The 27,803-nt window shown below is 36.4% G+C and overlaps 1 protein-coding gene across 2 annotated transcripts in view; it reads right to left on the bottom strand.

The window, feature by feature from the left end:
• LOC150097460 (uncharacterized) overlaps positions 1 to 27,803 on the bottom strand; it is a 244,133-nt gene that overhangs the window by 196,845 nt on the left and 19,485 nt on the right. For both annotated transcript variants that reach the window (XM_090407276.1, XM_090407277.1), the window contains exon 2: positions 194 to 386. In XM_090407276.1, the coding sequence (XP_090263402.1) occupies positions 194 to 276 (83 nt within the window). In that variant the 5' untranslated portion in view covers positions 277 to 386. The remainder of the gene's footprint in view (positions 1 to 193; positions 387 to 27,803) is intronic.

Below are 27,803 nucleotides of genomic sequence, written 5' to 3'. Positions count from 1 at the left end.
TTATACTGAAGACTACGATGAAAAATGCTTATTCTGCAACTTTATTTCAAAAATGTATTATATATTTTTAATAGAACCTTTAAAAAGTGTAAATTATTGAAGAGGCACAAAAGTTTTAGAGACAATAAAAAAATCATTTCCTGTGAAAAAAAATACTGCAGTGTAAAATAATTTTGACAAGAATAATACATACTCTGCATGAACATCATTAACTGCATTGCAGGATGGAATAGTATTCTGCCAACAGTCCTTTATGGAAGTAGTTTCATCAGACATACTGTGTAACAATATGTTAAAAGAAAACAAGAGGACAGTTCCTGATCTAGGCCTGTTTTAACACCTTCACTCCATAAAATTATCATCATCCTCTTTAAAAGTGATTGAAACTGTAATAAAATGTCAGTGCAATCAAACACACACATACTGTTCTTTACTTTCTGAAATTTTAATTAAACAAGCTTTAAAAATTTATATTTTTTAAAATTGTGTAAAAAATAATGAAGATATGCATAATATTACACAGGAAAGGTATAGTAGCTATTCTTGAAATAAGTATCAATTTTGCATGGGCCTCTATATACTAGAATGAGAATTCTAGTATAGAAGCCCGTGATTTCTCATTTCTTGTATAATGATTTTTTTTTTTTTTTCAAGTAATTACAAATTTAATTTCAGAGTCATAATTCTTGCATATATATTTGTAACAGTGTTTATTGAAACAGACAAACTCAGCTAACCTTTAAAAGGTACCTATGGCATGACTATAAATAACAAATTACATGATAATCACAGTAATTAATTTTAATGAAACTACAGATATTTCAGATATAAACTCAGCTAATGCATTTTAAGGATAAAATATCACTAGTATTAAAGTGAAAAAAGTATCAAATATGACAACCATAATATCTTAACATAATAAAGTTCTCAGTTCTATGCCCTGATAAGCACAAGTGTGTGCACACAAATGCACGTGTGTGTATGTGTGTGTCCATGATGGTGATGTGCATCATCAAACCAGCTCAACCATTCTGCAGCGTTACTTGCTTCCCAAAACCAGGACTCTGGCAATATTATGTGATACCTCCAAGGACTCACTGAGGGAGGGCACTCTACAACTCTCCATCTCTGCCACTTAATCCACCAACTATACAGAATGCTACTACCATCATCATCTACAATACCATCTACTGCCCACACCACCATCACTTGTATTTTTATGGATGTAAATTTTGCATGTTTTCATGGCCGATTTGTCTGTATGCAGGATGAAAAACCTGAGTTTCCCAGAGAAAAGCATTGCTACCTCCATATGAGATTGGCTAACTCACCTTCATTTGGAAAAAAAACCCTATAAGGATTCCTCATATCACGATGGGAATTGAACTCAGGCCTTTTCCAATTGTTGGTATAGTCATTCTTTCAATTACACTTTGAAGGTGCTTATCTTCCCAACTTCATATCTTCTCTACTCGGAAAAATGCAACTGGATCCCTAGGCAGTGGATGAGTATACTTACCTAACAAAATACTACCCTACTTATTGCAGCCAAGTGACTGACTGTTGGCATGCCTATTCTAAGTGCAAGGTCAATGGTATCCCCTCCACACACAATATAAATAGCAACTGCTAAGGACATTCCAAACATTTCAAGGATCCAGAATTTCTTCTATTTCACAGAATGTGAAGAGATTCTGCAGGCCGCTTGCTAGATAGTACATGGGATTGAAGCTGATGGAAACAACTTAGCAGGCTTTCTAACTAGCAAATAACCTATGTTTAATGGAGGATGTCTGAATATAGGGGTATGTGTTGATGGAAAAACAATTATGAAGCCATGCATGCATGAGCAGGAGACTGAGAGCTCAATATATGGAAAATATGTTCATGAATCTTGCATCCCCATATTACGTGCACCTACTCTATAAATAATTCAACCATGAAGGACAAATAAATGTAATAATACCGTGTTTCAAAAAAACCTCCCAAAATTACAAAAGAAACCCCCCCCCCCCAATTCACAACCAAAAACTTCCATAGCTATTTTACCACGATGAAACACCCAAACTATCCAACACAATCTATCATATCTCTCCTCGAACCCATTAACAGACAAAGCACTCATAATTGACTCTGGCAACCCATTCTACTCATTCACAACTCTCCAAGCAAAAAATCTAGTCCTCACACCCCTACTAACCACACCTTTATTCAACTTCCAGGGATGACTCCTTGTTCTGGTCCCTCTAGACAAGTGCTAAAACATTTCCCCTGCATCAGTCCTACAAAACTCTTTAAGCAATTTAAATGTTTCCGTCATATCCCCTCTTTTTCCTCCTATCAATCAACTTCTGTAATCTACACACCCTCAATCTATCTTCATAAGGAACATTCCACAGACCAATCACCATCGTGGTCACTAGCCTCTGAATCTTCTCTAGTGCTTCCTCATTCCCAAGAAACCCAGGAGACCAGACTTGCATAGTAATCCAGATGTGGATGTATCAAGGCCTTATCAAGAAAAATAACTTCCTTATCTCTACTTGTTCTTCAATAGCCAAGTAATCTTATGGACTACAATCTCTAGCTTCATCTATTTCCTGGAGTACAGTGCCATCGCTGTGATACAAAGCATGTAATCTTATTCCAAAATGCATAACTTTATATTTCTCGACATTAAACTGGCACCAATTAACTTTCGCCCGTACCGAAAGCCTATTTAAATTGTCCTGCAAGCTCTCCACATCACTTTGATTAACTATTACTCTATCTAATTTTGCATCATCAGCAAACAGCTGAATGTTTCCTTTTAGATTATTTCCTACATACCACTAGTCACCTATTTTCTAGATTCTGCTCTTCCATTTACCACTTTTTTTTTTTTTAATATCTGTCCAGCATCCAGTCTTATCCATCCCTATTTGTTCTAACTTGCATAACAGACTTCCATGTGGTATTCTGTCTATGGACAGACAGGAATATCAACTATCAACTGCATGGAAGAACACACACACATATACATCTCTAATCATGACTATGGTCAATCTGGCCTTGCAGAACTTGCTTTTTATAAGATCACAGAATCAATTAGAAAAAGGTCATTATGTTCCATCACAGTAAATTTAGAATAGAAAGACGTTTTTAGAATATTCTCTTAAAAATCAGCCTAATTTGCATAAAACTTCTCAAAATATGGGAAACATTAATACTTTGAGATCCCAGTTTACATCCTAGGCCAGGGGTTGCCAAACTTCTTTGACCGTCAACCCCTTCAAGAGTTTCTTGACGTTTTATCGACCCCCTCTATTTTACTATTACGTAATTATAATAGGACAAGTGAAAAAGATGCTTATGTGGGTTTTTAAATTGTTTATTTTATAGTTACAGTGTTTATTGTATGTATAATATAGTATATATTATTATATTACTATCACTAGTAATATCACTGTGGTATTACTAGTTATATTAATATACTGGTATTAATATCATTGGTATTACTACCAGCCCTGCTCAACTCTTCAACATAGAGAAGTTTAGTTCGTGAATGAATAACGATTGAATTATAATATGTATGTTGTTGAATTTTAGAACATTAAAGCTCACTTGTGGAGGTGCAAAAATGAGACTGGGATCGAATATGTGTAAATATAAGTAAATAAACAACCATGCACGTGTTGCCATCTCGCTCCCACCGCACCAGCCGGGCGGGAACCACTGACATCTGTTTATTGGTAAATATGTCATTTAGGCCTACTTGATTGGCCTCCGTAACTATTTTCATTACCTTGCTCCATCTTACAGGTCTTATTCATGTCACTGTTCCCACAATTCACTCTTAATTGTGTTTCATTCAGGATGGAGGTAATCCAAGTTAACCGAATTAAATACTACCTGTACAATGATGTCATATTTTTCTATTGACCCCCAATCAACCCCTAAGGTATATCGACCCCTGGGGGGGGGTCGATATCGACCACTGTCCTAGGCCAACGATAGGGGTCTCCATAGAGTGAACCCCACATAGTTAGGACTTTAGTATTTCGCCTAGCTGCCTTTTTACGCAAGTTATGTCTCATTTTGTATTCCCTGATGATGATGTTGCTAAATGAGATAAAATATTAGTAGAAATTATTGGTAAAATATTATTTTTAAACCTTTTCTAGTGCTATTTCACTCCATTAAATTTTTAACATGAGAACCTATAGTAACATTCATACCAGGGGTGGGTTAAGGATTTATATATATGAATATTAATATAGTTTAAATGAGTAAATATGAACTCCGATGCACACACACAGGTTGGTTGAAAATTCCATGTACAAACTTTGAGGGGGAGGTAGAGAACATTAAAATCAACCATATTCACATAGGAAAGCATGACCAGAAACACCACTGGAAGGTACTAATAGGGACACAAAAATACAGAAATAACACAAGGCAGTAAGAAGTATAAAATACTTTATTAGGCATAACTGAACAGTTCAATAGCAGTTGGATACATAATATGGTAAACAAGGTGCATGTCTGCCATCTCAGCGTTCATAAAAGACGCATGTTCTTCGTACAATGTCGAAAGCTTGAATGAGGAAGCCCCAACTGCTCACCTGGAGCTCTGGCAAACAGCGCCATCTATCCCTTTCGGGTGGCATTTCCTATTTGAATAGGCTTGATTTTGATGTTCTCTGTCTCCCCCCCCCCAAAGTTTGCATGTGAAATTTTGAATTACCCTGTGTGTGTGTGTGTGTGTGTGTGTGTGTGTGTGTATATATATATATATATATATATATATATATATATATATATATAGTATTTTTCATTTTAATTTTTTACCTGGTCCAGAAATCCTACTCTGAAGGCCAAACATAGAAACTTTTCAGGCCTCCAATAAGTGGTACAGTGGTCTCACACCAGGCAATGAAAATTTATTTCCCACCTAAATAAAGACAATCATAAACACCCATCCCCATGGCAGAATCTGGACCTGCAGCCTGTTGGTTGGAGAGCAGATGTACTAATCAATCAGCCAAACAAGGCAAGTCACCTGGTAACACTCAGCCAACAAGACGAGCCACATTTACCAAATCATATCCCCTCTCTTCCTCCTATTCACAAGGGTTTGCAAATTGCATTCCCTCAATGTCTTCATATCCCAAAGACCAGTTACTGCCATAATCTTCTCTGAACTCTATCTAACATATCCACATCACCATGAAAACCAAGGGACTACATCTGTGCACATTAATCCACATGAAGCCTGTTCAAAGCCCAGAACGTCTTTATTTCCACACATTAAGGTCCTCGCCATTGCCATAGTCTTGTGTGATGACTTTACAATTTGCAATGCGACCTCTGAACTTCAGATCCTTGTTCATCACCACTCCAAGATGACTTTCCTCAAACATCCCCCATGATGTGTATACTTTGCATCCCATTGTTGCCTAACTTACACTTTGTAACATTAAAAAACAATTCCATATTGTTTTGCCCACTCATACAATCTATCATATCCTCCAGCAAGGCCATAACGTCTACTTGATTCCTCAGCACTCCCCCAGTGTTTTGCATCATTTGTAAACAAGTTGTATATCAGCAGTTAAATCCATTCTAATATCATTATCATACAAATTGAATAACAATTGTACCAAAACAGACCCCTGCAGTACACCACTAGTAATGCACTCCCTTCCCATGTCACTTAGTCTACATAGCTATTATCTTTCTCCTTGAACACATTTACCAAAGATACACGCACAATATCAAATGATAACCCATTCCACACACTTATCACATGCTATTAGAAGTAGAAGAACCTCGATTCTACATGCTTCTTAACCACACTCAGTTCCTACAGATAAACCTGAGTTCCCTCTTCTCTCATGCATGAACTAAAAAATTCTTACCTATATCTAAACCATTAGATCTTATTAAATTCCATTTCACCTATCTGTTTCTCATATAATCCTCATATATACAGTTTCATGGGCCAGATATCATTTTGGATACAATTTGCTGGATCTCTGTTTCTGTGTCTTCATGAAACCCAGATTATCCTCATTCCTGCAAGTCCTTGTTCTCTTCAACATTGCACTTATTTCATGTAATGACTCAACCATCTTTGAAGTGAGGCCCTTCAACTTTCTTCCATCATTACCCTCAGGTCATTGACTTCAACAGTTACTTGCAAATTCCCATTAACATAATGCTCTACACTGTACTCAGTTCAAAATGCATACCTTACACCTGATGGCAATGAAATAATTATTATTTTTCAACAGAACCAGCTATTCAAATCAGCTGGAAAATGCTATATTAGTTATATTCCATAATAACTTCTCCAACTTTGCATCAGCAAATATTTCTATATTACCCTGTAGAGCAGCATTTTTTACTTTTTGAGACTGTAGCACTCTACATAAGAATATTTCTTTTTTGCAGAACCCTTATGAAAGTTTTCATAAAAAATTACAGGAGAGGGCATTATGACAATGAATGGTTTATGTAGAAAGTGTTTTAATCAAGCAAAGCATGAAAAATAATATTGCAATTAGTGTTCTAGAAATAAGTCAATTTAATAATGTGTACTCAATAAATACACACAAATCTTAAAAAATGAGTTCTTGAATCAAACGATATAAATTATCAATTATATCTTTGAGGTGTATGGGGTGTCGAGGAGAGATAGTATCTCTCCACTTGGATGGTCGCACATAATTGTGGTTCAAATGGATTGGTTCTCAATGGACACCTCAACTCTCACTTATGGCTCCAAGAAGATAGTGTAAACTGCTAGTGGCCACACCCCAGTAAAATGTGTCAACCCACAGGTTAAACTAAGTGCGAGTAGCCAGATATGGTGATCTCAAGCAGCGACTGTATTCAGTGAATCGACTGCAAACAGCATCTGTACTCCATGTTAGGAGCAGCTGAATTCAGGTCAAGGAATGGTGGTTGACACTTGACAAAACTTAACCACTGAAACTGAATGAACTCAAAGATTCATGCCGGCTTGACTGTCACTCGGTGCCCACTATTAGGGAATCAAGATAGTAAAGGTGAAAAATGTTACTGGAAAAAAACATCACCTAGTAGACAGGAAAAACATAATAAGCATAGGAACATAAGAACTCTTCACCAGGAAGGAGCATTGGAAATACTACTGCATGAATTAGATAACTACTAATTGGATGTACTGGAAAAGGAGAATTTCACCATGGACAGTACAAAATTTAAACTTCAGGCAGGGAGGACAACAAACACCAAGAGTGAGTAGCACTTATATTAAAATCAAAGGCTCAAACTCTCTATTGTCTTACAATCCTGTCTCATCTAGGATAATTAAAGCAAGATTTAAAACATCACTTGAATCACTGACTATTATTCAAGTATACTCACCAACTCAACATCAGAAGAAGATGAGGAGTTCTATACAGATCTAAAAAAAAGCAGTACAGCAGACATCAAGTCAAGATCTCCTAATTGTAATGGGGGGGGGGGACTTAAATGCAAAAGCAGGCAAAGATGTGGATACCTGGACAGTTTGAGTATGGAGAAAGTAATGAACATAGCGAAATACTGCTAAACTTCTGCTCAAATTATAGACTAACAATAATCAACACTCCACTCTTTAAACAATCAAAATCCCAAAGAAAATGGACATGGATATCACCAGACAAACAAACCAAAGATGGAAATCAAATATCCTAAATTGCAGATCCTTTACTGTAGGCTGTGGATCAGACCACAATAACTCATGGAAAAAAGTACGCAAGTTTGAGCGTGGTTAGTAGTTGGAAGGGGTGAATCGTTCGATGCTGTTGGCATGCTCTCCCTTGATGAGTCTTTGAACTCCCTGGAGGTGTCAAATAATAATAATGAAACCTAAGAATAAAGTTAAAATCTGAAAGCACTTTTAGAGTCAAAAGGAGATTGAATGTAAATAAACTACAAGACAATATTTTAAGAAAATACCAACTAGAACTAGATAAAAACCTGAAGGAACTACCAAAACAGAATATAAGCATCTAAGAACATTGTTGCAAATTAAAGGAAATAATATTAAAATCAGCAGATAATACAATAGGTTATTGTATTATCTGCTGACAGAAAGAGAAAGTGAAAAGGATTAAGTCAGCATTTCTCAACCTTTCTAAACCCAAGGACCAGTAAAATGCCTAAAACAATTCTACGGACCACTAATTTTAGTAATTTTTTTTTAATATATGTGGGAATTACCAACATTTTGGAAAAACTGTGCCTTTTATAACATAATAAATCTAAAGCATGTTTTGAATACATATGGAAACATAATTAAGTTGGAAGTAAATGATTAAAAGTATCATCACTGAACAAAGTTTTAATTTTTATTAAACGAATAGAAGGTATCAGTTTCCGATTTGCTGTGGGCAAATGAATGGGTATGTCAGTGCTGTCCCACTGACACCCCCTTACATCTGCCCACAGCAACTTTTATATGTTATATATTTATTCCCATTCATCTCCCACACTCATTAAGTTCACCCCACAACAACTTTTTTTTAGCGCCATTGGTACCATGGGCAAATGAACAGGGAATGTCAGTGCCACCCCACTGACATTCCCCATTTCGTGAAGTGACGTCACGAACTTTTGTTTCATCCTTGATTTTGGAAATGGGTTAATTCCAAAACCAGATGTTAGAAGTTTTTTTTTCTTTCTTGCCTCAGTCCTGAAGATACTTCAGGCATAAACTTTGCTTACAGTTGGATAAAGGATTAAACAAAATTTATTTTAGTCTAACCAAGCGGAAAAAAAAACTTCCAACATCTTTCTCTACATCCAGAATAATTTAATAATAAGGTGAGACACCTTTTGGCAACTCGTGTAGGTAAATATGACTTCTCCATTGCTTCCACCTGGGTATCACCACCTTCAGGGTCTGGCTCCCACTGACGAGACCTCAATAAAGGTCGAAACCGATCTGGGTAGTGGCCCTTTACTTAATACACAGCATTATACATGTCCGCAAGGAAATGTGCTTTGCATTATGGGAGATACTAAGACAAGGAGAAAGAGGAGAACTTGGTCCACCTTTACCACAAGTTGCCTCAGTCCTGAAGATACTTCAAGTGCAAACTTTGTTTGCTTACACTTGGATAAAGGATTAAACTAAATTTATTATAGTCTAACCAAGTGGAGTAAAAAAACTTCCAACTGAAAGTAAAACAAAAAGAATGGCCAGTTGGGAAGAATACTTAAGAGACTTATAAAGAAAACAGCTCTCAGGATATTATTATTCCAGCCACTGAAATGGAAGAGGAAACAATCTTTACCAAAGAAATAACAGCACACAGCATAGATAAACTTAACACTAGGAAAGCACCTGCTATTGATCAGACACATGCAGAATTCTTAAAAGCAGGAAAGGAACAACTTCTGGAACCATTAAAAACATTATAACTCCTATATACAAAAAAGGAGATAAAACAGAATACAACAATTAAAGAGGCATTAGCCTCCTCAGTATTCGAAGTAAAGTTTTTATGAAAGTACTCCAAAAACAAATTAAGCTATATATAAAACTAGCATTAGGAGAAGAACAAGCAGTTTCCAGATCTGGACGAAGTACAATTAGTCAATTATTCACCTTAAGACAGCTAATAGAAAAGACACTCGAGTACAACCAAAGTTGCTATATAAATTCCATAGACTTTCGTTAGGCACATGATTCAATCTGTGGAAGAGAACTATGGGAAACTACGAAAGAATTTTGAATTCCCAACAAAACTATAAGAATAATAAAGGATCTATATAAGAAATTTGAAAGTGCAGTACGAGTTGAGGATACCTTAACCAGCTGGTTCCACACAGAGTGGAGTAAGACAGGGATGCAATCTGTCACTGGACATGTTCAATCTTACACTGGAAGAAGCAACCAGTAAGGCCTTAAACAAAGACTCCCGAATCAAAATATATGGGAAAAATATAACAAACTTAAAATTTGCAGATGACATTGCATTACTTGCAAGGACAGAAGATTTACAATGAATTTCTGATAAAATAAAGGAAGAATGTGTAAAATTTGGATTAAACCTAAATATAGACAAAACAAAAATTATGCAAATAGGAAAAAGAAACACCACTCTGAAAACTGAAATTGATGATAAGAATCTAGAGCAGGTAGAAAACTTCACCTACAATTTAGAAGTAAATGAGTACAATGGTGAAATTACAAAAGATATAAACAGACGAATTCGCCAAGCATCCCAAACTTTTGGACGACTAAATAAAATATGGAAGTAAGAGACATCAAACAAGTAACAAAAGTAAGAATCTATGAGATAATGGTTCTCCCAATACTTTTCTATGGAAGTGAATACTGGAATCTCAAAAAAGCTGAAGAGAAAAAAATATTAACTACTGAAATGGGTTGGCTAAGAAGATTACTTGGAGTATCTCTGCTGGATAGACTAAGAAACTAAGACATAAGGAAACAACTAAAATAAGATATAACAATAATAGACAAATCCAAGAAAAAAGACTGCGATGGTTTGGCCATGTAACCAGAATGGGAACAGAAAGATTACCAACTAAAGCCCTGTATACAACGATGGAAGGTAAAAGATCCAAAGGGCAGCCCAGAATTAGATGGATAGACAAAATAAAAGAGGACCTGAAAACGAAATCACAACAAGCAACACCAAACTGGACAGAATTGTTCGGACTCTCCAGGGACAGAGTTCATTCGGCCACATCATCATCCACATAGATGATGAAAGAAAGAAGAAGATCAATTATATCAATAATAATAATTATCAATTATCATTATGATAGATTTTATTAATGATAGATTTGTTGTCAGTTGAATGAAATTCCATGGATGTAATAATAATAAAATAATAAATTACCATGTCAGTGTTTTCTGAGATCGAGTCCTCTTTCTTTTTAAAAAAAAAAAAAAAAAAAAAAAATGATACTGCTTGTGTTTCTAAATGCCTTGGAAATTCTGGTGGAATGATCAGACCAAACAACAAATTGTGGGCAATTATCTTTATGGATGAATCCAGCTGCTGTGTAGGAAGAATGGCATTACGTGCATATCCTTTTTTACCACTGCCGAGAATTTTACAACCCTGAAAATGTGATATTAACACACCTTGAAGAGGTAGACACTTTCGTATTTACATTCTTAAATGGAGTATGTTCCTCTGCAACAGTTACATTCATACTTAGTTCCCCCATTGGTTGGTTGGTTTATAGTTTATTGGCACAAGAACAGCAAAGGTCATACTGTGCCATAGCAAAGGTTACAGCAATATATAAACAATCAAAGAAAAAGCACAAAAATTAGATTTCACAATGCAGTATAGCATCTACATATAAATAAAATTACTAAAAAGGTTACAGCAATACATAAGGTTAAAAGTTACAGTAGTACATAAATAGTCAAAGACAAACCAGTAAACAAAATGGATGTACAAAAACCAGGCCAAGGAATGCAGTATCTACATATAAATAAAACTATAGCAAAGGTTACAGCAGTACATCAATAGTCGAAGAGAAATTATTAAACAATATGCATGTACAAAAATTAAGTTAACCAATGCAGTATCTACATATAAACAAAATTACAGTCAAATGTTTTTGTACAAATTATTTCATTATAGAAAGTTAAAAACACATCATGCAATCTGTCTGAGTCTGATAACATTTGCCTGAGTGTATATGGCTTGGCCAAATAGGTAAAAATTTCGTTCCTCTCTCGTGTCAAGTGCTGGCACTCCACCTGAATATTACACATAGTGAGATGTAACTGCATTTTTCACACATCGAAAGGTCATCAGCCCTCAGTAAATAAGAATGTGTGAGAAGACTGTGACCGATGAGGAGCCTAGCAAGAACAACTTCCTCGCTTCTCTCTCTACGTTGACTAGAATGCCAATGCTTCCTGCCACTGAGCAATCAGCTTTATCTTATAAACTGTCTGTAGCATATATACGGTACTGTCAAACAGTACGTGGAGAAAGTATGAGCTGATCTAGCAGCTGCATCTGCAGTCTCATTTCCATTAATCCCAATATGGCTGGGAATCCAGCACAACCGAATATCAAAATGAAGTTTTCATTTTGTAAACACTTCATACGGCACGGAATATGGATTATACATCGAGGAGATGGACTGTAAAGAGCTCAATGAGTATGTATAAATCACACATTTTTGGTAGTGGTTTTCTTTTATATGCACAAGTGCAAGTTGAATGACATGCAACTCTGCTGTTTAATTACTACAATCAAGTGAGATCTCGTTAGAGATACTAATGTCACGAAACACAGCTAACACAGTTATCCGTTTTCGAGCCATCAAGTATAGACTGTCAAGAAATCAGAGCGGGCTGTTCTGTGTGCATTAAATTGCAGATAGAGAGACGATACTATTGAGTGGTTGCGGATGGTGTGCAAACCTACCATGGAGGGATGCTGTTATGTTTGGTGCAGGAAATATTGTCAACATTCATGCCAACAGCTTACATAGTCTCTTTAACATGTATACCAAAACGACATATGGCAGTGTGATGTGTGTGACACTGAGCTTTCCAACAAAGAGAAAAGAGAGTAGTCCATGTAGGATGATCTGGGAGAGATTTTATCTTTAGGACATAACTAAGAGACAAATGTTTCCATCTAAGTGATAAAGATGGTTCATAAAAGCTCTGTGTAGGTGATGTGCAAAAGGACCAGTGGTTCTCCGTATACCCTGATGATTGATGGGATCCGACAATCTCAGATTATTGTGCCTTGCAGAACCATAGACTTGAGACCCATAATCCAGATTTGAACATAGAGTGCATAAAAACAAAACAATGAAGATTGATCTGCACTGTATCCTCTACTGAGTGGGGAAACTTATATTCGTTGCACTTTTTTCTTAGTTGACGAATGTTTGCAAGGAATGCAAGATTTCTGTCAAAGGTGAGTCCCAAGAACTTGGCTGCCGTTGCTACTGGAATAACAGTTCACCCACTTCTTAATTCAGGATATGGGTGAAGAGTGAATTTTCAAAAGAAGTACACAGATACTTTTTTCCATTGAAAACCTGAACCCATTACTAAGGGCCCACAGGGAAATATGATTAACTACTTGCTGAAGTTGTCTTTCAATTACCTTCATGTTATGAGAATGCCAGTTAATTGTGAAATCATCAATATACACCATCTGTCAAAAGAAACCGAACTTTTGATAGAAAATAAAACTTTGTTTTATTTTCTATCAAATTTTATAATTATTAATTTCATATTATTTGATTAATTTGATATTTATAATTTTATAAATATCAAAGTTTTATAATTATTGAAATCATTTATTTCAAGCAATATACTCTCCCTCAGTTTCGATACAGCGTTTGGCATGGTCAATTAATTTGTTAAATGAGTTTTTTTTTTATATCCGTTTTTGGGATACTGTTGAGGATCCTAGTTACTGCCGCTTGAATGTTTCCAATGGTGTTGTATCACTTTCCTTTCATCAGCAAATGAAGTCAAGGGAAGAGAAAGAAGTCACAGGGTGCTAAATCAGGTGAATAAGGCGAGTGATCCAACGCACAAACTTGGTTTTTGATCTAAAAGTGTCTCACAATGTTCAAACGATGAGTAGTGCATTATCATGTAAAAGTGACCAGCGGCCTGCATCACGACATTCATGCTGTACGCAACAGATTCTCGCTATCAATCGCTTCAAAAGTTTGAGAAAAAACTCACCATTGACTGTTTGGACAGGCAGAACAAATTCTTTGTGGATAATGCCCTTGGAATCATAGAAACAAATCGCATTATCTTTACTTTTGACTTCTCCACGCTACTTTTTTTTTTTTTTTTTCGGATGCCCCTCTTCTGGTGGTCTCCACTCAGCACTCTGGCGCTTTGTTTCGGGATGATACTCAAAACCAAGTTTCATCACTAGTAATGATTGTTTCAAGGAAGTTTGAGTCCTTACGAGCGGTTTTAATGAGGTCCTTGCAGGGTTCAATTTGATACATTTTTTGGTCGGCAGTCAACTTGTGGGGAACAAATCGCAAATTCAATTTATGAAGGCCAAAATGTTGTGCACAGTTGATTTTAGAATCTCCAATTCATCTTCAATCAATCTCACGGACGATTTCGGGTTTTCTTTGAGGAAATCACGCACTTTTTTGGATGTTAACTTCGCTCAGGGCAGTTTTTGGACGGCCCGGCTTTTCTTCGTCCTCAAGCGTCTCACGACCACTTTGAAATCGCTTAAACCACTCATAAACTTGAGTGCGGGATAAGCATTCATCACCGTATGCTTTTTGAAGCAACTGATGCGTTTCGGTAATTTAACACAAAAGTCAATCACAGCTCTCTGTTTGAAACTCAATTTCTGGCCATTCATCAAAACACCCTGCTCTTGGCACTATAACTTGGCTTCTAATGAAACAAATGTCATAAACAGTTGATACAACACTAATGAAGGTTGCCGCTTTCGACAACAAAAAGATACAAACAGGTGGCGGCACTAGTTTCTTCTATTTTCGAAAAGTTTGTTTTCTTTTTGGACAGAGGGTGTATACAGACCAATATCTAGAGTGGGATGAAGCTTCAGTGATTGAGTTAACTTTGATAACAAAAAATATCACCCTTAAGACAGTCTCGGGGAACACTATTCTTGATGACATGCAGAGATAGCATACTTACCACTCTGACTTGGAAAATTCATCTGGACAGATAGTTTTTAATAAATACGGGAAGGTGTTTTCTCCGATCCAGGTTACAGAGGGCTTTTAGTATGCATATCTCCAGGCTGCGTCATAAGCTGTTTCCTTGTCAAAGAAATCTGAAATCAGATGTTCTTGCTTCAGAAATGCATCTCTTATACTTCTAAATGAACCAAATGGTCTCAAGTTGAATGGTGTCTACGGAAGCCAAATTGTGTATTGGAGAGAAGATTGTTGCTTTCTAAATACCAGAGAAGTCTGGCATTAACCATTTTCTTTAATATCTTGCAAAGACAACTGGTGAATAATAGGTTGATAATTATTTGCTTGTGTTGGATCCTTTCCTGGTTTTGGGATAGCAATGACAACTGACTTATGCAAAGAAACCAGAAACTCTTTATCAGCAAGTATTCTTTTGTATATTAGAAAAGGGGAGCCATAGGAGATGATGGTACATGTTTTATCATTTCATAGTGATTGTCATTAGGTCTACTGCACTAGGATGAGACAGTAAGAGAGCACTTTTTAGTTCCTCTTTGACAAATAGCTGAGTGTATGATTCAAGCCTCACTGGTATAACAATTTAGCCTTTGTTCTCTTGCTGCTCTTTCGATATTAAAAATTCAGGATGATATGAAGCTGTTGCTGAGATTCTGGTAAAATTTTCTCTCTAAGTGTCTGCAGTAGCTTTGGGATCAGCAATAACACTTTCATTATGGTCTAAAATAGACAAATGGTGTGTTATATATCTACCTTTCATTTTCCAGATATTATCCAAAATTTTTGCACTTGTCATTTGATTAACTGATGAGGTAAATTGGATCCATGATTGCTTTTTTGACACTGACATCTCACATAATGTTCTTTGGTCCTGAGGAAGGGGGTATCTATGAAATATATCCCATGCTCTGTGTTGATCTTTTTTTTTGGCTGTCTGGTATTCTGGTTTCTGCCAAGGTTTTGAATAGAGTGGAAATTGAGATGATATTCTTGGGATGGAGGCTGTTTCTGCTTGGACAATGCTCTCTGTCATATACTGCTTTACTGATAAGTGGTTGACTGACAGCATCAGCATTTAATTTTTCAAGATGAGAAAAAGTACTCCAGTCCATTTTCCATATGGGCATCCGTGTAGGTGAACACATTCCTGTGAAGACATTGTGCAAAAAACAGGAAATCGATTGCTTCTATATATGTTCTCTTCAACATCCCACGTGAGCAGTGAAACAATGGAAGGGGAGCAGATTATAAGATCAATTGCAGAATGTGAGCAGGCATATGGAAAAAAGTATTGAGTCTACTATTCAAAAGTGAGAGGTCATTAATGTCAAGGATTCTTTCAATGATTCAACCTCATCTATTTGTGTTAGAGCTACCCCATAGAATATTGTGACCATTCAAATCACCCATAAGAAGTATGGGTTCAGGCAGTAGCAAGATAAGGTTATCAAGATCAATTTCATTTAACTCAGCATGTGGTGGTAAATAAATTGAACATACTGTAATAAAAATCCCATGAATAGGCAAATTGCTACTGCTTTCGGAGCAGTATTAAGTTGGACATGATGGAAAGGAGTATGACTGCCCACTAGGATAGCTACTCCTCCATAAGCAGGAACTCCCCTTCAGTTCTGTCCTTGCGTACAACAGTGAAATTCCTTAAGGTAATGTCCTCATTGGGTCTTAAGTATGTTTCCTGTAGACAGAAACAGAAAGATTTCTGTTTCTACAAAAAATCTTGATATAATCGACATTCTGGAGAAACTCATGACAGTTCCACCGTAAAAATTTTCCTGTTGTTTTGGCCTTGTAGACTTGTCTGGTTTCTGGCAGAGGGCTTACCTTTGTCAGGTTTATATTATCAATTGTTTTTTCAGTTGGCAAGTTTTTACTTTCAGTGGATACCAATGTATCTATTTTTTCTGTGGTCTGGTTGTTTTTCTTTAACTGATATCTTTGCCATTTTTTTTGATGGGTTCTCGTCGAATGGAACGATTTTTGGAGTTGTCTCTAGAGTAAAAACATAATTCATGGAATTGATGTGCTTGACAGCATTCACAATCAGAGTTCAGGTATGGTGAAATTATCAGATGGTGTAACAAACATACGAGTTTGAGTTGCTGTTGACATTTTTTTAATTGTTACCTTCTCAGCATACGAGGATCTCAGAGCTGATGTGGTGGTGGCTAACTTTCTTTTTTGCTTCATGATATGATATGCTTTCTTCTGTTTTAATTTTTTGTATTTCTTTTTATCTTTCCACTTCTGACATGCATGTGAGTAAGCTGAATGATCTCTCTGACAGGTCACATTTAGCTTTTTTTGCAGAGCGAGATTTGTTATCGTATCTTTACTACCAACATCAGGCACAGGTGGTGAAGCCAAGACAGGCACTTTGGGTATGCTTATATTTCTGAAATTTAAAGCTTCTTAGCAGATTAGGGATGTACACTCTAACAGGACTTGAGATACCCTGCTTTTACAGATGTTGGAGGCTTAGGTGTATGAAAAGTAAGGACAATGCTCCTGATCGGAATCAGGTGACTATCATTATGTATCCCACATCTGTCACTCCCTGATCTTTAAGCTGTGAACATATCTCATCAGGCATCAAGGAGATCCCATTCTGATATGGTATATGAGGTGTTACTCTGACTGGTATTTCACCCATTGAAGTTGCTCTTAGTAGTTTCTCGAAATGTTGTTAACACAATGTTTCCACAAGGATATCACCAGAACAAAATTTCTTAACAGTTCTGGGAGGTCCTGCCAATCGTTCTAAACCCTTTTGAATAAAGAAGAGTGATATTTTCCCTAGTTGCTTTTCACCTGTTGCATAGGTGATCAAAAACACTGGTACATTTATATTTTTATCATACATCCTTTGTTTCTTACTTCTGTTACCAAATGCTTTATCTATGGTATCAGTTCTTGGTTGGGACTTTGTTAGAGCCCTTAAAATGTTTGAGGATGAACAATTCATGCTCAAGGAGTTCTGGGTTTAATTCTCCTTGTGGGGAAGCTAAACTGGGTTTAGCCCCCCCACACACAAGGAGTCACACAAATGCCCACTGACTAGCAAGCAATGTCTGCATTCATGAGTGGAATGAGAAGGGTTACCTGGATGCTATACCTGGATGCTATACATCCTTTGTTTCTTACTTCTGTTACCAAATGCTTTATCTATGGTATCAGTTCTTGGTTGGGACTTTGTTAGAGCCCTTAAAATGTTTGAGGATGAACAATTCATGCTCAAGGAGTTCTGGGTTTAATTCTCCTTGTGGGGAAGCTAAACTGGGTTTAGCCCCCCCACACACAAGGAGTCACACAAATGCCCACTGACTGGCAAGCAATGTCTGCATTCATGAGAGGAATGAGAAGGGTTACCTGGATGCTATACCAGCACTACAGCAAGCCTTGGATCACAACCCCCAGACTATGGGAGTGAGAAACTTGTGCAACACCGCTGACCCTTGCAGGCAAGCCCATTAGCTGACTGATCCTTGCTTGGTCATCCAGGACCAAGCAAGGATCAGTCTTGCCAAAGCAGAGGCCAAAGTAGTGCAAGACTTCCAGGATCCCCTTTCCGGATGACCCACACTGCATGGCATTGGATCCCAGTGATGGTTGTTTAGAAGAAAGGATAGTAAAAATAGACTCAGGAGAAGTGAAGCAAAGAATAGGGGAAGAAAAGTAAAGAATGGCTGTCATCTTCTTAGCATGTTTTTTTATTCTGGACCAGGTCACTGCTTTTCTCTAGTGCTCGATTCAGAACATTTTCTTTTATATTGCCCTTGCCTGGAAGGATTATTCATCCATTTAACTTCTATGTAATTTATTTTTCTAACTCTGAAGATGCAGTCATATACTGCTGCTTTCCAATACCTTTAGACTACTTCCCATGAATTGTTGATTTGTCTACCAAGCAGTCAAGTGAGCACACTGCTTTACCTCCCAAGTTAAAACTGCATGATCACACTTTCCAACTAGAGACAAAATAAACACCTCATTTATATAAAGAGTCTCAGATGCTATGACTACTATCACATGCTGCTTAAGTTGGCTATCCCTCAGCAAACAATAGAAATTGTTTCCCTAATCTAGCATGATTTCTCCATCTTTATATTTCATAGGGGGCACATCGCAAAAGTGCCTAAATCAGCTCATCGACTCACTTGGTTGTTGAAAAATACTTTGACAAGCAGAGACAAGCAAGTTATTGTACCTCTGTACCGAGCTTTGATAAGACCTCATCTCGACTACTGTGCCCAGATTTGGTCACCTAGGTTGCTTCTTCATGGGGAGGAGGTGGAGAGGATCCAGAGGCGAGTGACCAAGATGATAGCAGGTCTATGGAATGAACCTTATGAGAACAGGTTGAAGATTTGTGGGTTGCAGAAATTAGTCGATAGGCAGAAAAGGGGAGATATGATAGAGACATACAAATTGCTAAAGGGTTTCTATAGGACTATTCAGAGGATATTTTTGAGGATATTTCAGAGGATATTTTTGAGGACTGGTGGTGGGAGAACTAGGGGACATCTATGGAAGCTGGGAAAGAGTGTGGTTAGCAAGGGTGTTAGAGCTGGGTTCTTTACTTTTAGAGTGGTAAATGAGTGGAATAAGCTGCCAGAGTCTGTTGTGAGTGCTATGACGGTGAGTGAGTTCAAGGCAAGGTATGATAGATACTGTGAGAATGTCGTATAGTTGTGTGGACATGATGTTTAGGGCCTCCCTCAATGAGTCTAAGGACTCCCTGGAGTCCTTAAATGATTACTTGGATGGTGAAAAGCATGCTAACAGGTGAAGTAGGGCTATTAGCCTTCTTTATAAGGACATGATTTAGCTGCATCTTGATTACTGTGCACAGATTTGGTTACCTGGGTTTCATTCAGAGATGGGTGAGTAAGCTGGTCACAGGTCTGAGGAACGCTAGGTTATGAGAACAGGTTGAAGGTGTGTGGTTGCAAAGTTTAGTTGATAAGCAGAAAAGAGAAGACATGATAGAGACTTAAGTTATTAAAAGGGTTCTATAAGATCTAAAGAAAGGAAATTTTTTCAATACATCACAAACAGAGAGAACTAGAGGTCACTCCTGGGAGTTGCATAAAAGCGTGGTTAGTAAAGGTGTGCAGATATGATCTTTTGCTTGGAGAGTGGGTGAGTGGAATGGTTTTCCAGAATTGTTGCAAGTGTACTGACAGCAAATCAGTTTAAGGAGAGGTATGATGAGTATTCTGTGCATAAAGATTAGTATGGGTCTCCTATGATGAACTAATTATTATTATATTGGTATCTCTATGGAGTATTCTGACTTCATGTGCCCATATAATAACAATAACATTGCACAATATGTAGTCTATTTGTCAGAAGTCAGTATTTAATTTCTTCAGCCTCATTCACCCAGTGTTAGTGCCTGCATGCGAATATATCACTGTTTTGTGATCCCTGATGATGGCAATGTAACACTGCAAAAATATAGAAGGCATTCATTAAAAGTTATAATTAACATTTAGTATACAAGGGGTGTTCAAAAAAAAAGATCAAACTTTTTAAATAGCGCACCAACTGGTACAAAGAATGTGCTGGGCTACTGAGCGCACCTAGTGGCTGGTTTAGACAACAAACTGCCATTTGCCCCATTCTGCTGTGAACATTAGTTGTTGAGTTACAACTACTGAAGTGAGCACGTGTACAAGCTGCTCACTTCAGTAACTTCAGATTAGTGACAAAGTGACAATGAAAGAGTATGAAGAACAATGTGTGTGTGTGTGTGTGAAATTTTGCTGCAAACTTGGTAAAAATTTTACAGAGACATTTCAACTGTTTAACCAAGCATATGGGAGGACTGTATGAGCCGAATGCAGTGCTATGAGTGGTTTAAGCTCCGATGGATGAGTCAGTCAAAAATCAAAGTGATGTTGGTTGTGTTTTTGATGGAAAGGCATTGTCCATTATGAATTTGTACCTCGTGGTCAGATGGTAAACAAAGAGTTGTATCAGAAAGTTTTAGCGCATTTGAGGGATGCTGTGTGCAGGAAGAGGCCTGAATTGTGGGAAAAACCAGACTTGGATGTGTTGCACCACAACAATGTGCTAGTTCACACATCACTCCATCTGCAGTCATACGGCAAAACATCAGATATCCATTGTGTCCCATCCACCCTATCCTCTGGACTTAGCCCCAGCAGACTTTTTCCTGTTTCTCAAACTTAAAAAAAACTTTCATCACAGAAAGTGCGTTCCAGGAAGCATTCCAACAATGGAAATAACGTTGTGAACAGTGTATCGCCAGTAGAGGTAACTACTTTGAAGGGGACAGTGCTTAAGATGTTGTAAAATGAGCAATAAAGTCTTTTATAGCAATTTTAAAGACTTTATCACAATAATAATACAATAAATAATACAATAATAAATAAATAATACAATAAAGTCTTTATTCTAGTAGCAAGGCTTATACGTTGATCATACATAACTGATAATTAGCTTACGGAATTAACAACGCATATAAATCATCCCTTATCAGCTCTACCAAAGACCAACCACTTCCCCTAGACCTACCTGATGTATACCAGGTCCCTTGCAGCTGCAAATTGTCCTACTTTGGCCAAACAGGCAGAACAACAAATATCAGGATTTCAGAACACAAAGACTACATCTGGTTTCACCAGTACAGCCGCTCTGGGCTGGCAGACCATGCCTTAGATACCCACCATAGAATTCATCGGAAGAAAACAAAAATAATACACCGCAGCAAGTTTAAATACGAAAGATTATTCAAGGAATCTTCAGCAGCTCTAAAACACGTGCCTAACCTCAACAAATTTGGGTGCATGAAACTACCCCAAATTTGGGCGACTTACATTTTGTAAACTTCAGCCCAACTGCCAAGTCAACCAAATTAGCCCACCAGAGGGCACCATTAGGACTTTAGGAACATTATTAGTTTCTTGCTTTCTTCCTCATTTGCTTTTGTTAGTGCCTGCTTGCACATGCCATATCTTTATGTTCCTGAAGATGGCAACGTGACGTTGCCGAAATATAGAAGTTGTTCATTAAAGTTACCTTTAATTAATATACTTTATATGCGTTGTTAATTCCGTAAACTAATTACCAGTTACAGTCTTTATTGTCATTTCCTGAAAATATAGCCAATGCATAAGTCTTTCCACCAATATTAGAATTGAATGAGGTACACATCTCTCTCATCTGAAAAAGGATTAAAATTTATTTAATTCTTGGCCTACTATGGAAAGAAATGAAAATCAGCTACTATCTGCATAGAAGAACAAAAAGTGCATCTGCAATCATGGTCAAATGAGTAAACGCTCATTTGACCATAGCTCACAGAATCAATTGAAAAAGACTACAATGCTCCACTGCAGCAACTCTCAAAAGTCAGCTAAACCTGAATAAGTATGGTTACATAAAACTTCAAAAAAAAAAATGTGGAAAACACTAATATTTCCCGATCCCAGTATACATTTGAGGCATGCCCACAGAGGGTGCTCCACTAGTTGCAACTAGCATTTTGCTCACATGCTTCACTCAGAGCTTTTGTATGTAACAAATTTCACATTGTACTCGTTGCAGATGTCTTTGTGACCAAAACACAAAGAATTAAACAGTATTTATTTTTAATCCTTCCTTAGCGCTGTTTTACTCCATTAAGCTCCAAACATGAGTTCCATCCATAACTTAAGCCTAAACATATGGAGAGGATACAAAAAGATGGTTTGATATAAGGATGCACATTATCTCCACTGATTTCACCATCTATATATACACTGATGTCCAAAAGCCAAGGATGAAACTAGAGCAAAATGTGGACATAAATTTATTGTCACAATAATAATAAATTACTTATAAATAAGCATACTAATAAATTATATCACACAAAAAATATGTTATCAACTTCATACAAATTAAAGTGCAATACGTTTTTTGTTAAAATTTAAAAATTTCCTAAGGATATAGATAAGGAATTAATGTACAGTGCTTACAGAAAACTAAGTGACATTTCAGTACAGAACATGTCCACCCCAATGGAGCTCTCATAACATAAAGCCTTGATTGTTTTCTGAAGGAGAATTTAGAGCAGTACTGCATCCCCCAAACATGTCCTATGGGATTGAGATCTGGGGAGCATGCTGGCCACTTGATTTGATTAATATTCTCAAGTCCCCAGAAGTATCTCCACTGGTTGTGTATGATGTGGTGTAATATTGTCATCTATAAAAATGAATTCTTCATCTACAGTACCACAAACAACTGAACATGACATCGAAGAACTTTTTGCAATATTGTTCATCAGTCATAGTCCCTTTTTCAGCACTTGGAGCTTGCTTCATCCATTAAAGCATAATGCCTCCCCCACACCACAATTCCAGCACCACCATATCTATCCCTTTTAAAAACATTATGATGGTAAACAGCACTATTTTCACGTCTGATCAAGTATAGTTTAGACACAGAGCAAAGACTTACAACAACTCATCTGTAAAAAAAAACATTAGTTGATTGGTGTCTTGTCCAATTTCTATGGATACAACACCACTGAAAATGTAATCAACAACGAATTGTGGATAAAGGGATGTAGACTACTGGGTGTATAAGCCTACTTGTCGCAAATGTCTTGCCACAGTTTGTCAAGATATTCACGTATCTGTGCTTCAATGAAGTTAACTTGCAAGCTGAAATGCAGTGATGTGTCGATTATGTTTTGTTGTTATAACCAAAAATCTGTCTTTGTACTCATGGTATAACAAGGGTGACATCTCTTAGCAAAAGTCAACAAATTCCATTAGTTTGAAATGCTGTCCAGAGCCTGGATACACTGCTATGTGAGATTCCAAACTCTGGCAATTGTTGGAAGTTTTTACACTTGGTTATATTATAAATTAAAGATACCAAGAAATTATATACTTGGCTTAATCCTTTATCCAAGTGTAAACAAACAAAGTTTGAATCTGAAGTATTTTTAGGACTGGGGTAACTCGTTGTAGAAGCTAATGATTTCATATCACTTGCCTTAGTATCCCATAATGCAAAGCACATATCCTTACGGGTATGTATAATGCAATGCATTATGGGAAGGGTCACTACCCAAAGCAGTTTCGACCTTTATTGAGGTCTCTTCAGTGGGAATACTAAGATTGAAGTAATACTAAGGTTGAAGTAATACAGAAGTCATATTTTCATAAACAAGTTGCCAAAAGGTGTCACACCTTATTATTAAATTACTGTGGATTGAAAAAAGTTCTTGGAAGTTTTTTCACTTGGTTATACTATAAACCAGTCTGGGTAGTATCTTTAATTTAAACTCTTGCAATATCAGTAATTCTGCAGCCTTCAAGCGTTCCAATAATTCTTCCCCATGTGAAATCATGTAGATCAGTGTTTCTCAATCTGTGGTTCGCAGATCACAGGTAGTCCGTGACAATGGGACAAGTGGTCCGCAGACAGACTTAAATTAAATAAATATTTTTTTTAATCATCCAAACAAAGCAAATTAAAATTGAATAAGTAAAAATTATTGAAATAAAATGGATACTTAAAAAAACCAACAAATAGCAGCAGAATGACAAGCAATAAAAGAGGGATGAAGAGAACAACAATATGGTTTTATTGCTTCCACTTTCCTTTGCTGTTTTGTCAGATTTGAAGTAAACGTGTGTTATCCACATTTCAACCAATTGCTTGTTGTTTATTGATTTTTATTATTGAAGGATTTCCTCCTTCAACCAAGGCTCAGTATATATTCAGAAATGCTATGTGATACTCGGACAAAATGTGTCATAAGTTAACCCCAGTATTTATATATATTTCGGAAATGTTTTTTAATAATGGAAAAGTGGCTTAGAACTAGGACTTTGAAAAGCAAAGCAAATGAAACAGGTGACGCTAATCCTAATTGTGATACGTGTGCTGTAACAGCGATAAATCTGATACTATTAAAGTAGAAGAAACAAGCAGTTCTAAGAAAAAATACAGTAGGAAATATAACAGTTCATATCTGGAATTCAGGTTTACTTGGTGCGGAGATAAAAGTGAACATAAACCTCAATGTGTTTTGTGTTACGAAGTGTTGTCGAACGAGTGCATGAAACCTGCGAAACTCCAATGACTTTTAAAACTAAACATCGTGATAAAAATAAACCAGTTGAATTTTTTTAGTGACACTTAGGGACATTAAATCATAGAAAAGATAGTTTCGGCCATGGGTTCGATTAATAGCAAGGCACTGGAAATATCTTATCTCTTAAGTTTGAGCATAGCGAAAACAGGGAAACTTCATTCTATCGGGGAAAATTTACTATTTCCAGCAATAAAAGATGTGGCAAAAATTATGATTGGCAACAAGTTACTAAAAGATGTTGATTTGATTCCTCTTTCAAATGACACTGTCAGTTGCAAAATTAATGATATGACAGGTGACGTAGAATCTCAGTTAATCAAAAGAGTTAAGAATAGCCCTTATTATGCGTAACAAATAGATGAGACTACTGATGTTACAAATGATGTGCAGTTAATATGCTACGTAAGATATGCGCATGATAACATTCATGATAATATTCTGTTTTGTAGAACTTTGTCTTCCCGAACAACTGGAGAAGAAATATTTCACACTCTCAATAATTAGATAATACACAAAGGGTGTATTATGTAATATGTAATAAATGTTATGTATTATGTAATAAATATGAACAGAAGCTCTTACATTTTTCCAGTGGGAAAAATGTATGAGCTTCTGTTCGGATGGAGCTCGTGCCCTTACAGGCAGGCAGGCATAGTGGGATTGTTTCTAAGGTCAAGGAAAGTAGCTCTGAATATGAACTGGGTACATTGTTTCATAACACAGGGAAGCGTTAGCCTCCAAAGGAATGCCACCAGAATTTAAAACTGTGCTGTACAACACTGTAAAGCTAGTTAATTTTATTAAGGCTCACCCATTAAATAACAGGTTATTTTCAGTACTCTGCGATGAAATGGACAGTGAATATATACAACTTTTGTTTCATTCTGAAATTCGCTGACTTTCCAGGGGCAAACTACTAACAAGGTTATTTCAATTACGGCATGCAGTTTTATTGTTTGTAAATGAACGTAATTCTGATTTTGCATCACTCCTTGTTTACAAAGCATGGTTACCTACACTATCCTATCTTTCAGACATTTTTTCGAAATTAAATGAACTAAATCTCTCCCTTCAGGGGAATTCTTCAACTGTTCTTGATGCCTACGACAAAATATAGGCATTCGAGGAAAAAACTGGTGTTATGGATTAGTTATGTTTTAAAGACAGGCAATTTGCATCTTTTCCAACATTGGAATACTTTTTAGTGGAAAATTATATTTTTGTTGATTTCGAGTTTCTGGAAAGGGTTTGTGACTACCTCACAATACAAATAACTTTTATAAGAAATTTCTGTGGGTTCGCGATCCATTTCAGGTTTACAGGTTATCAAAAAAAGAACAGTTAATTGAGTTTTTAAGTGACAGTGGGCTTAAGATGGAATTCCAGGGTCTTGGTTTGGCTTGATTCTGGATCTCGCCTTCAGAGAGAAATGAATTTCCCGAATTATGTGAAGCAGCATTGAAAATCGTCATGCAATTTTCTACAACCTATCTTTGTGAGAAAGGATTTCCATTGCTCCTTCAAATTAAAACAAAATACAGAAATCGTCTTAGTGTGTGTGTGATGATCTTCGACTGAAGTTGACCAATATTGAGCCAGATATCCAGCAACTCTGCAAGGGCAGAGAAGTTCAACATCTCATGAAAAGTAAGTAGTAACATAATCATATCATATTATTTATTTGTTTAATAAAAATTAAAATTTTGTTCAATGGCGATACGCTTTTAATTGTTTGCTTCCAATTTAATTATGTTTCCATATGTATTCAAAACATGCTTACAGATTTATTATGTTATAAATGGCACAGTTTTTCCAAAATGTTGGTAATCCACACATAGATTTAAAAAAAAATTACATAACTTAGTGGTCCGAAGAATTGTTTTAGGTATTTTACCGGTCCTTGGGTTTAGAAAGGTTGAGAAATACTGATGTAGATGATGTTTTTGAGACATTACAAGACATCCAAGTTTGCAACTTTATTCCTTCATGAAAAGAGCTTCCTTCAAACACAATTTGCTTAGTGCAGCCTTTTGCCTTTTATCCTGTTGAGTGCTACCACGTGACTCCTTTTTGCACACATATTCGAAAATTTGAATGTGCACCTGCTCTCTACTTGAAATTGTCAGTTATACAAATTGCTACAAGCTGATTTGTCTGAATTTGCAGTTACAATATTCAGAAAACATGTTCGTCCTTAGGTTTTGGACACTGGTGTAGATGATATTATGAACAAAGAGGCATTAAACTTGATATCAAAATTGGAGATGTTAATCTCAGCTTTTTTACTTTATGTAGACAATATTATACTCCTATATAAATGCAATATAGGTCTGCAGTATTCCCAAACTATATTGAACAACTGCTGTAAATTTGCTAAGATAACCATGAATAAAAAAGACAAAAATATGCAGGAATAATGAAAAGTCAACTGCATCCTGAACTTAGATCCCATAGAAGTAAAATACTTCAGCTATTTAGGCACAATTTTCAGTGAGCATGAAAACTTAGATATGGAAATAGAAATAATAAAACAGGTATGGTAGGAGTTCAGCTGAATAAATTTATATGGAATAAGAGAGATCAGTCATAACAATAAAGCAGCTATAAACCAATTTTAACTAATGGATCTAAGAGCTTTGTTAGGAATAAACCAGTTCAAAAACTGAAGACCACAGATATGATAGTTCAATGAACAATTGAAGGAGTGAACAGATGACACCAATGGCAAAATCATATTAAAAGTGAAGATATTAGGAAGAACTGACATTATTATATCAACAGAACATGTGATCAGAGTTACTCTTAGGCCGTATTGTCAATTAAACAGAATAGAAAAAGAAAGATTAGCAAAACAAGTTTGATGCAAGGATGCCAAGAAAAAGATCAAGACCTATGTGAATTGCTTGCAGTTAGAAGTGCCTTACAAGATCGAAACGGAAGATATGACAACATCACAGTCCTG

This window comes from Typopeltis vanoorti, chromosome 17 (assembly GCF_054136105.1).
Source record: "Typopeltis vanoorti isolate ZY-2024b chromosome 17, IOZ_Tvanoo_1.0, whole genome shotgun sequence".
Lineage (NCBI taxonomy): Eukaryota > Metazoa > Arthropoda > Arachnida > Uropygi > Thelyphonidae > Typopeltis > Typopeltis vanoorti.
Note: the sequence above shows the minus strand (reverse complement) of the source record. Positions and strands in the feature narration are given on the sequence as shown.